The sequence below is a fragment of the Opisthorchis viverrini genome (genome assembly GCF_000715545.1).
Source record: "Opisthorchis viverrini unplaced genomic scaffold opera_v5_460, whole genome shotgun sequence".
Lineage (NCBI taxonomy): Eukaryota > Metazoa > Platyhelminthes > Trematoda > Opisthorchiida > Opisthorchiidae > Opisthorchis > Opisthorchis viverrini.
In genome coordinates, this window is record NW_008752115.1 from 213,006 (window position 1) to 225,252 (window position 12,247).

The window sequence follows — 12,247 nt, forward strand, 5'->3', positions numbered from 1 at the left end:
TGTTGGTAAGAAAAGGTTGCAAAAGCGTGAAAGCCACGCAGATAAGGAAGTGGTAACTCACTCAGTAGAAAAGTTACGTAACTGAATTGCAATTCAGCCAGTAGCTCCCGCTCCTCTAGAGATAGTGAATTTCCGCTATCTGGCTGATTGAGCTCCACATCCGTCGCACCCAAATTAGTTGCCGTGTCTGCTATAACACGCAAAACTGAGTCCAACGTATATGTTTGGTCAATTCCGTGGGCAGTGACTTCCGCGGGATTTGAGTTTGGTGGGAATAGCGGATTTTTTGGAATCTTGCTGAAGCGAATCTGCATTCAAACAGAAGTGATCGCCACATACTTTGATCATCAGAAAAGTAGCACGGCTATATGCAACGTACCGCAAACAAGTATCCTGATTCGGATCATTACGAAAACTTCATAGGTAATAACTAATCGTCATTATATATATATAATGACGATTAGTTATTACCTATGAAGTTTTCGTAATGATCCGAATCAGGATACTTGTTTGCGGTACGTTGCATATAGCCGTGCTACTTTTCTGATGATCAAAGTATGTGGCGATCACTTCTGTTTGAATGCAGATTCGCTTCAGCAAGATTCCAAAAAATCCGCTATTCCCACCAAACTCAAATCCCGCGGAAGTCACTGCCCACGGAATTGACCAAACATATACGTTGGACTCAGTTTTGCGTGTTATAGCAGACACGGCAACTAATTTGGGTGCGACGGATGTGGAGCTCAATCAGCCAGATAGCGGAAATTCACTATCTCTAGAGGAGCGGGAGCTACTGGCTGAATTGCAATTCAGTTACGTAACTTTTCTACTGAGTGAGTTACCACTTCCTTATCTGCGTGGCTTTCACGCTTTTGCAACCTTTTCTTACCAACAACTTGTCCCGTGTAGTCCAATTTCTTCGTCCTTTTAATGCCATTTCGACTGGTTGTTATTGAATGAACTAGGGATAACAAAATTATTCTTAAAACGGTTTGTCGGTGTGGCTCGTCGGACGAATTAACCAGAAAACCCACCAAACTCAAATCCCGCGGAAGTCACTGCCCACGGAATTGACCAAACATATACGTTGGACTCAGTTTTGCGTGTTATAGCAGACACGGCAACTAATTTGGGTGCGACGGATGTGGAGCTCAATCAGCCAGATAGCGGAAATTCACTATCTCTAGAGGAGCGGGAGCTACTGGCTGAATTGCAATTCAGTTACGTAACTTTTCTACTGAGTGAGTTACCACTTCCTTATCTGCGTGGCTTTCACGCTTTTGCAACCTTTTCTTACCAACAACTTGTCCCGTGTAGTCCAATTTCTTCGTCCTTTTAATGCCATTTCGACTGGTTGTTATTGAATGAACTAGGGATAACAAAATTATTCTTAAAACGGTTTGTCGGTGTGGCTCGTCGGACGAATTAACCAAAAAACCTAACGGACAGTAGATGAGTGTACGACACGTCGTCCTTAATTTTATCCGTTCTTATAGATGATAAAATAAGTGTCAGGCTTTTGTAGCAGTCCAGGATTCCTGGAATTGTTGGTCGCTATGCAACATTTTACCAGCAACTTGAAAAATTAAGTTAGTTTGCACGAATGTGGTCAACCGAAAAACTCCTCAGTGACTGCGATTTCGTCCGTTCCTTCAACACATCAATTATTCTTTGTGATTCTCTTGTGGAACAGCACTCGTCCCAAATGTTTAGACGGTCGATCTTAATAAAAATATCACGCGATTTTTGTTTTTGACTTCGACCGGTGAAACTCTTCTGTTTGTGTCGCTCTGCTGTTATCGTCTCACCTAATACATCCAACTCATCCGTTCACGCTGGACGTTCCGGTAGATACTCTTTGATGGATCAAATGTATTGTCTAGTCGGCTTAAAACAAGTATCCAACCGTGATTACTAGTCCTCAGTCAGGTGTGTTTCCGAAACTTGAGCCAGCTCGTCGCCGTTATCAACGACAGTTTCGTCGGATATACTTACACCTGAGAGCCCACGATGCTGTACATTTCCATGCGTTTTTCAAGCTACAATGTAGCTAAAGCAGATTGGAAGTATGTGAACTGTTGGAGGCGAACTGATAGGTAACATGGAAACCGGATATATCTAGTTTAGTGCAGTTTCTGGTTTCGTAAAGAATGCTTCGGTAGGGGACATAGGGTTCGTTGGGACCCCATGTCGCTTACGTAATTTTACCTTCCTACCCGTTGATGTGTAGCCAGCGATCCTTGCCTTTCGCTATGAATAAGGTTGAACTTGTCCTGCATTTGAGTGTCTTGTATAAGTTCCTTCTACTGGTACTCTTTACCGCATACACGTCTAGCACCAGACCACTGTCATCATCTCTTTATGTAAAGCCAGAAAATTCTAAACATCCAAGATGGTATTCGGTAGTTCCAACATCCTTGAGTTCCATAAGGGCATGAATATGTCTGAAATGGATTGACTTTCTAGTTTTTCTCATCAGTGGCTGATAAGCTGGTTTAGAAATTCAATGAAATGGGATGATTTATCAAAGCAGATCGAATTTCATCAATATCACTGTCATGAGTAATCTCTGTCTAATCCTAAAAACACTTTGGTTCGTAAGAGATCAGGGTGACTTCCCGTTCTGAGAATATTCATCAGCCGTTCAACTGCACTGTGACGCACTGAATCTTGTGTGGCTTGAGTGGGCCGACGTGCAGATGTATGCTTGTGAGGTCTTCGGCAACCCTTGAAAGCGGGATGTCTACTGTTGTCAGCTCTCACGCGGAAGTGATCTGGAATCGTGCGGGGGTTTAACCCGGGCCTTTGTATTCATTCGGACAATCAAGCCAAAATTAATCACTCCCAAGGGTTGTCTTTGCTTGCCACATAAACCAACCGATCTAGGCTACTTCCAAACGCTATCTTATTGAGTGCTTTGGCTGCTTTCCGGAGCCTGTTTACGGCACCGACCTTTGCACCCTGATATTTGCCTTCGTTTCTACAGTTATTTGCTACTGTTTCGGATTCAAGTAGTGTAAGGTTGCTGACATTCCGCTGCGCGTCTGGGGCTTTGTGAACTGCTTTTGCAAATTCTTTATCATAATGTTTTATACTTATTTTGTCAGCTTTTGAACATATTATATTTCTCCTTCCCTACCTCAACAGTTCATGTGTTGGATGGGTGGTATCAATGGCGGCGCATTGTCCAGTTGTTAGCTAGCTGCGAAGAGGCCATTTACCGACGTCCTCAGTTGTACATCAATCTCGTGAGCGTATTATATCATCAGTTATGTAGTGCGTCCAAGTCCAAGGAGTTCCTGGAGGATAAAACTGTGGCTGTTTCGACCGCTGAACTGGCCGATTTATTCTTCTCTGAAACCACTGGTCCGCGTACGAACCTAGCAGAACCTGCGTTCCTGCCTTCGGTGCTGCGAAAATTACTGCGAAATATTTTGTGCACTTCAACGCTAGACTCGAAGGGTGGATTGCTACAATCGCTGCGTGAGCGAGCCGAGGGATTTTGCCACAGTCTTGAACAACGGTTTCATTGGGGGATCAAACCGGAGGTACTCAAAAAGGAAGAGAATGCGGCGGATGTATTGGTTGATGACGTTGACTGGGAAGGCGATGAGGCACCCGTGATTGTACAGCTGTAAACCTTCATGAATTGGATTTTCGAGGAAAGCTTTCTTTTTTGCCTATTTTGGCATACCTGTCTGATGTACAGACGTTTCGCAACAATTTATCTTGAGCCGTTGTTGTCTTCTTACTTATCTAACTGCATGCGGTGATGTAAACCGGCAGTGGGTAATATTCGTAAGTAATAATAATAATAATAATCGTTCAGCTATATTACCCTTTCTGCGCCTAGCTGCCATGCCACTTGAGGGAGGCACAAGGGCTGGGTTACCGCCAGGTTGCCCAAGCCTAGACAGGAGAAGTCGAGATCCAGAGGTCGGGTTCAAACCATGGATCTTCCGGTCAGTAAATTCGCGCTCTAACCACTACGTCATCCCGCCTTCGTTATTGGTCGTGTTCGAGTTCTGGGTTAGTATTACGGCGTGGGATGCATATTTACTCCTGTTTTTATCGTAAACCTTAAGGGCATTCCGTTTGGGAATCGTTCTCGTGGTGACAATGGGAATAAGTGTGCGATATTTTATTGGCTCGAGATAGCTCAGTGGTTAAGATGCTAGCTAACGGGTCGTGGTTCGAACCCAACCTCATCATCTCGACTGGTCCTGTTTAAGTTTAAGCAACCTGACAATATGTCAGCTGTGGTGCTTCCTACCATTTGCATGACAGCTAGACGCCAAAAGGCTGCTACTGCTGAAAGATTATTATTATTGGCGAATTCTATGATACGTTTCGTCTATCGTTACTTCCTGGCGTTGGATTTCCATATCTACTATCACCTAAGCGGTAACAGACTCGTTTAGGGTAAGCGGAGGCCTGTTTAGAGATGGTGAATCTGAGGCTTTCAGATGTCCGGTTCGACATGCAGTTACTTATAAAACCATTCAAGATGAAGACATTTGTGCAGGTACAAGCCAAGTAGGATTCCCTAGATCACATATATGGCATCTAGGTGTATGAAAAAAAATCGTCCAGCTGTAGCACCCTTTTAGGGCCTAGCTGCCATGCCACACGAAGGAGGCACGAAGGCTGAGATACTGCCAGGTCGCCCAACCTAGACATGGGAAGTCGAGAGGCAGAGGTCGGATTCGAACCACGGACCTTCCGGTCAGTAAATTGGCGCTCTAATCACTTGGGCCATCTCGCCCCCTGAGTGTATGACAAAGGTTTAATTCTGTGTTTTCTTGGCTCGTGCTCCCACAGAGGATTATTCTATTAGAATGATTAAATCCCGCACTAAAGCAACCTATAGGTTTGATATTTTGTCGTTCTTTCAATAACATATCAACATGTTTCGACCTGTGAACCGCAAAATTCCAGTGTAATGCCCTAACTTATTCGTTCAAAAACAGTTTTTGCGAACTCAGTAAATGGACAACGGACAATAGTTTGTGTGCGAATGAATTTCTAGATGATAAATGTAAATGACGGGAAACTTGTACACTGGGATTAAGGTACAGGAAAACAGGTTATAAGTGTCAGGAGCGAGCGAATCCGGCAACTTATAACAAGTAAAAAGTTAATGGCTTGTGTCGGTGGACGTGCCGCGCGGCACAACTTTTAAGCAAATATGGAAGTGCGATGTTTAATTATCATTCGCTGTCCCATACCTACCCGGACAATGCACCACTGGGAACCTTAGGTTTGAAATCCACGCGGTGCTTATTATCTAGTGTATGCCCGTTCGGGTTAATCATGGTTGCGCGTTGAAACGAATGGAACTGTGGATTACTGGGTAGCTGAATAGGCCAAGATGGTCTTTCGTAGCCCAGAGCATCTACGCCACCAAAACCACCACTTGGTAGTCCTTCAAACCAGTAGCTTATACCACTTCTGCCGCCTGTGGATTGACTGTTGTGGGTTGTCGTGTCCGCGCCAGCGTGTATTGGGTTCTCCAATGTTCCTATAAGAGAATGTGGAGCAGTAATAAATGGTCTCTGGACTGTTGTGCTAGCACGCTGACTCAGTGTCCTATAACATTTGGGTTTCCCATCTCTACCTTGGTGGTATGCAGGTGGCATCGGTATTGTTGCACTCTCCATTAACGATATTGGTCGGCCGACGGGTCCTGCAACTTGTGTTGGCGAAACCAGCTTCTGTAATGCACTCCGTCGTGTATGACAAAGGTTTAATTCTGTGTTTTCTTGGCTCGTGCTCCCACAGAGGATTATTCTATTAGAATGATTAAATCCCGCACTAAAGCAACCTATAGGTTTGATATTTTGTCGTTCTTTCAATAACATATCAACATGTTTCGACCTGTGAACCGCAAAATTCCAGTGTAATGCCCTAACTTATTCGTTCAAAAACAGTTTTTGCGAACTCAGTAAATGGACAACGGACAATAGTTTGTGTGCGAATGAATTTCTAGATGATAAATGTAAATGACGGGAAACTTGTACACTGGGATTAAGGTACAGGAAAACAGGTTATAAGTGTCAGGAGCGAGCGAATCCGGCAACTTATAACAAGTAAAAAGTTAATGGCTTGTGTCGGTGGACGTGCCGCGCGGCACAACTTTTAAGCAAATATGGAAGTGCGATGTTTAATTATCATTCGCTGTCCCATACCTACCCGGACAATGCACCACTGGGAACCTTAGGTTTGAAATCCACGCGGTGCTTATTATCTAGTGTATGCCCGTTCGGGTTAATCATGGTTGCGCGTTGAAACGAATGGAACTGTGGATTACTGGGTAGCTGAATAGGCCAAGATGGTCTTTCGTAGCCCAGAGCATCTACGCCACCAAAACCACCACTTGGTAGTCCTTCAAACCAGTAGCTTATACCACTTCTGCCGCCTGTGGATTGACTGTTGTGGGTTGTCGTGTCCGCGCCAGCGTGTATTGGGTTCTCCAATGTTCCTATAAGAGAATGTGGAGCAGTAATAAATGGTCTCTGGACTGTTGTGCTAGCACGCTGACTCAGTGTCCTATAACATTTGGGTTTCCCATCTCTACCTTGGTGGTATGCAGGTGGCATCGGTATTGTTGCACTCTCCATTAACGATATTGGTCGGCCGACGGGTCCTGCAACTTGTGTTGGCGAAACCAGCTTCTGTAATGCACTCCGTCCGGTATCCAAGCAACTACTGACCGTCAGAGGCTCAGTGAGACTCGCCTGGCCGTTTTGCGAATCGTTAACGTGTCCCTCAGCACTTGTGTTTGTCATCAAGTGTGTGACTAGCGTCGTCTGTTCTGTGGATCGGTCGGACAGACCAAGCTCGAATCCGTTCATGCTTGTAGTTGGATAATTGTGATGATTTGTCCCTCGACTGTCGCAGCGGTTCCTGTTGGATGTAATGGACATGGTGTTGGTGCGTACACTCGGAAGCGGTTGGCCAATCATGTGTGATCTGGAACTATCATGACCAAGGGGTAGGGTTCTTGAATTAATTTCTGTTTGATGGTCTCGATCGAGTATCATGCTTTGCTGCATCTTCGTTGGGTGTCGCGAACATCTTGATTGATAGTCGTTGAAAGATGCCCTTCGGTTACAGCGTTGACTTCCTGGATTTTGATGGTCTGATTCGGTAGAAGTACGACGGTGTGACGGTTCACTTGGGGCGCATGCGAACATTGGATGTCCGGAAGAATCTATAATATATAAGAAAATAAAAAAAATAGGATGAGGCCATTGATTGCGCTCGTCTCAAAGGAGATCAGCATATTGATCATCCTTCGTAATCGTTGTGCCAATGTTAATATTGGAGATAGTGGATTTTTCGAACATTACGCGATTTCGGATGCAGTGGCAGAAGTACACGAATAAAACGTTCAGCTGTAGCACCCTTCCGGTGCCTAACTGGCATGCCACCCGAAGCAAGCACTGCCAGGTTGCCCAAGCCTAGACAGGGGAAGTCGAGTGGCAGAGGTCGGGTTCGAACCACGGACCTTCCGGTCAGGAAATTCGCGCCCTAACCACTTGGGCCCTCTCGCCCCAAGCACACGAATAGGGATCAACGAAGGTCGAACTGCGTCCTAATTGAACTGGTAAGAATATCTGCACCTAACAGTTCTTTGAGCATAGGGAATTCCTCTCCCACTTTTTTGTGGACTGGTAACAGGTAGCGACGCAGATACAGTCATCTGCCGCAACAAGGTTTGTACCAAGCAGAAGGGCACCAAACTTGGCAGTTCGGTGCGCAGTTTGTTCACTTAATTTGAAAGTGGTATTGCAAACGTCCGATAGACATCCTAATTTGCATGATGTCATTCGCTGCAGCCTCAGTTTGAGCTTGTTGCTCTTGCTGTTCCTACTCGAAGTTTGGTATTCAGTTTCTACGTAATTTTCCTTACCGAGTAATTTCGCATCTGCAGCCTGTTTCTCATTCACTGGGTCGCTCTTACCATCCATTCCTGTCCTAAAGGCATGCCAGCACTATCCGTTTCGATTCAAGCAATTCGGAGAAATTGGTTCGTTCGGAACTGGATGGAATTCCCTTATGACAAATGGAAGTAGTTTTGTCTCAGTGAAGTATGGGAACTTTTGCAACTTTTTGGTCTCCTACTGACTAAGAATTTTTTGCTTCGTCAGTTTTGTTGACAAAACGGTTCTCTTTCATTCAACGAGGTTAAAGATGAACCCAGAATTTCGTAATTCTATAAGGTAGTCGTATTTTGTCGTCCAACGCAAACGATAAACCGGTAGATGAAAATTGGTCATTCACCTGGTAAACTTCGTGGCAACGGGAGGGAGACGATAAACGGTCCGGAAAACGAACTGTCGCTCTCTTGTGACAATTTAACAAATTCGACCATCTTCTTTGCCAAGTCAGCGAATGAGGGTCGCATTTCGGTGAATCGACTCCAACATTGCAGCATCTGGTTGTAGCTGAAGCGGAAAGCAAAACGGGAATAAGTGGGTCTGAGAAAATATATCCATATACTTGTCATGTATGTTGATCAGAAGCAGGCTATTGGAGCCGTAATTGTTCAACATGTCTTTCTGGAGATCTAAACTGTTGCCTGAGATTGAACTGTGGTCTTCCGGTCACAACAATTTGAGCCGCTCCCCCCTCAAGACTTAAACATTCTAACCACTATTCCTTCGAAACACCATGTGGTGTTTGCTTTTGAGATCGTAGTTAAGAACGACTGTAATAGGTTAGTGATTCGACGCAACAATATCAAAATCATTGTTCCAACACTGGCGGAGGTCGCATGTCACGAGAAATGTTGGGGTCTTCAGAAATTAAACCGGATCGGCCAGAAGGAAAACCTCCCAAGCGAAAAAATGCTTCACACTGTAGAGCTACAGCCATTAGAATACCAGGTCATGTATCTTCGTAGAAAATAGACATAAATTGTTAATTTCATTTACCTCGTTTCTGAGCGCATTGTACCTTAACAAACAATACTTACAGTTCTTCCGGACAATTCTCCGGTCTTCCCAACACGTGACCACCAATCACCAAATTCATCACATCCACGTTGGCACGACCATAAAATGGATCGGCTCCCAAGGTCATTACCTCCCAACACGTTACCGCGAACGCCCTGATTGAGGGGAAAAAGAAATGGGATAGTCACATGTTAGATAGTCATATGTCGTTGCATGCTCGTTCACGTTTCAAGTCAATTCAGTCGCCTGATCAGCTTCTTCACAACTATTCCATAGGTGTAATGTCGAGTGAATTATTCAACTGGACTCTACATCAATGGCCAAAGACAGACCGGAGACTTGTTTCACGATACTATTAGGTGTGGGTTCTGTATGAATAATAATAGGGAGACGAAGAGAAGCATGGAAGTCTATCATCTCTCAATGTGAGCTCATCCACTGTGGTAAATCGATAGAGATGGCTGAGAAGAGATTGGTTCAATTACTATTCTTTAGTGGTTCTCTTTTAACCGCATGAGAAATAGCTCTACAACAACACTGGGTCTATATTTTGGGAATTCAAGTGCGGTAGAATCGGCACGCGAATTGACATTGGTCCTAGTTTCCAACTGTTATTGGATTGTGGATGTGTTGGAACTTCCTTACCGATGTCTAGCACTTTCTTAATAATAACATATTTACTCCTCAACACCAACCGGCAATACCCAGGTTAAATGGGAAAAACGATTTCCTTAGATTGAAGAAAGCGTTCATTCCCACTAAGGTTTCAGGGTATGGTCATGCATAGCATTTTTTTCACATTATATGGCCTTGCCTAGCGAGGGTTTGCTCACTGATATGAATGCGTATAAAGAGAAGTTGACAATTACAAAAGTCATTCTTTTTTCTCATAGTGACACTCACCACGATAATGTTCGTCCTATGGTGAAGGGCGATTGCAAGAAATACTTGGAAATGATATAGAAATTTCATATGGAACAGCGAAATGTATACGAGATACGGTCAGCCTCGGGCATTACCTTACCGAAGGGTACAAAATATGTTAGATGCCCCAAGAAGGACGAAACCGGTTGTGGGCCTGTGAAGAGTTTTCAGCAACCTTGTGAGTAGTTTCCTCTGTGAAAATATACTAGGTGTCCTTTTCGGAAAAACACAGAGTCCCCGAAATTCTAGGTACCTTTTATTTAGGGAGTTTTCAAAGTTACGTACCGTTCCGATGAAAATCGGCGCGACAGTATCATAAGACATGAAAAACCACTGATTCACCGAGTAATTGGTCAGGCAGACTTTCTAAAGGCTTGATATCCAGTCTACACCACATTCACGTTCACCGAATCGCCAGTGCCGTGTTCATATATCTTCTGGGAACGCACTGGTCTCAATACATAATATGGATGCCCTGTAAAAGCTTGCTTACAGTGGAATGACCTGATTTGTTTGTAGATGCCACCGCAGAGGAGATCAAATCTAAGTAACTGTCGTTCTACCATATCTTTCCGATGGATACTTCGTTTGCCTGACCTCATGACAGCTGACCGGATGTTTTAACGGATCTTACGGACTAGATAATAATGGTTTGAAGTTGAAGGATCCCATTTACTTTCCCCAAATCCAAAACCTCGGCATAGAAAAAATGTCTGGCATGGGCAGCGATGCACATTTTGTAGGTCCTCGAAATTCGGATTTTCCATCACGTTTTTCTTCACCGAGCTTTTAAGGTGTTTGGTTTTGTTCTCAACTTGTGGAATTTAGAGTTAATAGCCCAAAACCTATGTCTTCATAAGGGAAAACACCCACAAGCAATATGTGCGTGTATGTGAGCTTCAGATGGTTTTATACCCAGGATGTTTACTGGTGACAGCATGGTTCACGCGCTCACGGCTAGCTTACACCTCACTTCTTTCTACTACACTGTTATCTGGGTCTCGCTATAGTTTCGACGTACATTCTGTGAAACGCGATTTTTTCAGTGCAGTTTCATTTTGTCTCAGACTGGAACTCACTCACTTGAGTCCAAAATGCCGATTACAAAATGAAGTTAATTAGCGTACAGTAAAAATATCTCTATGTGGGTTGTGCTTCTTGAGGTCCAATTCATGAAAATCACGGTCAAGCAGAGCAGAATAGATTGTTTCTTTTAATCTGGAATTGGTTCGGAGTCCTGAAAAGACTTGAATTTTTCGGGACGAATATGACGGCATGGATGAAGCGACCGCTTACTAAATGGTCTAAGTTTAGCTCTACTTCTTTATGGAATATTGAAACGGGATTTTGTTGGACAAAAACTACGTAAAAACTGCGTGACTAAAATCGGCGACAGCTGGTCCCTTGAGAATCTCGGAGAATCCAGACAAGTGTATCAGGATAACTTAGTGACATGATTGGTGGTTATTTCATCGATGAATCTGATGGGCTTGATCACCATCATTCCACTGAATTTCTGGCGCCCGAAACCGCTTTGAACTAACTGGAAGTCAAAGGCACGAACTCCTACCAGGACACCGGGATTTACTTTGGACGATCATGGTTTTCACCCCATTCGTTTAGTTGACCAGAGTTTGTTGTATAGCGTAAAGAAACGCGACTTCTCTCTATCTATTTATGTGTGAATTGCAGACATTTGCTATTCAATGTGTTGAACCAGCCCTGTTTGATACGGACGCAAATAGGGACTTATTGTTTGAGTGAGGAGACTGTAACAGCCAACTTTCCGGTTTTGATAATTTAGCGTATTATGGACGATGTGACGGCTGAATACAGCTGTTTCAAAAGATAACGTACCTGAATTGTGAGGCGACTAACATTTTGATGACACAATTTTTTTATGGAACGAATCCCAACACACTGCTTAAAGTATATGAGCACTTATGATCTTAAGTTTTCAGATTGTTGAATAATGGCGTTTGTGATCATTTCATTTGAGCGCACTTTGGATGTGGCCACTTCAGGAAAGAAGGGATCAAAGAAACCCTTCATTATTTTTCGTTTGTAGCGCGTTTGGTTCATTTTCTGTGAATTCGCCGTAAACTAGAAGCGAGTGCAATGAATAACGATGCGTTACAGGCCAAGCGACTTAACCGTGTGAGATATTCAAATTGTTACGTCGAAAATGGACGAAAACATAAGATTTGCTAGTTATATAAGCATCATGAAAGCCCGGAAACTTTGGTTAATGTTGCTCTTTGGATGGGGTAAATCAGTGGTGTTTACAGCTTGTGGGCCATTGTTTAACTTCGACGGCAGCTTGTAATCTGTCTTTCCTGCACCACCTATGTAAAAATTGGGAG

At 43.9% G+C, this 12,247-nt stretch overlaps 3 protein-coding genes across 3 annotated transcripts in view; 1 reads left to right on the forward strand and 2 right to left on the reverse strand.

Annotated features, from left to right (window-relative positions):
• The window catches only part of T265_15369 (hypothetical protein), a gene marked incomplete at both ends in the record, with an annotated part of 21,357 nt that extends 17,618 nt beyond the window's left edge, over positions 1-3,739 (forward strand). The window contains 2 exons of the mRNA XM_009177767.1: positions 587-833; positions 3,148-3,739. Coding sequence (XP_009176031.1) covers positions 587-833; positions 3,148-3,638 — 738 coding nt within the window. The remainder of the gene's footprint in view (positions 1-586; positions 834-3,147) is intronic.
• Positions 3,740-5,228: 1,489 nt separating this feature from the next.
• T265_11178 (hypothetical protein) lies at positions 5,229-5,660 on the reverse strand (the record flags this gene model as incomplete). The annotated part of the gene is made up of 1 exon (XM_009177768.1): positions 5,229-5,660. The coding sequence occupies one exon, from the start codon at positions 5,658-5,660 to the stop codon at positions 5,229-5,231; it is 432 nt and encodes a 143-aa protein (XP_009176032.1).
• A 312-nt stretch (positions 5,661-5,972) lies between these two features.
• The window catches only part of T265_11179 (hypothetical protein), a gene marked incomplete at both ends in the record, with an annotated part of 91,804 nt that continues 85,529 nt past the window's right edge, over positions 5,973-12,247 (reverse strand). Inside the window, 3 exons of the mRNA XM_009177769.1 lie at positions 5,973-7,213; positions 8,287-8,450; positions 8,981-9,115. Coding sequence (XP_009176033.1) covers positions 6,189-7,213; positions 8,287-8,450; positions 8,981-9,115 — 1,324 coding nt within the window. The remainder of the gene's footprint in view (positions 7,214-8,286; positions 8,451-8,980; positions 9,116-12,247) is intronic.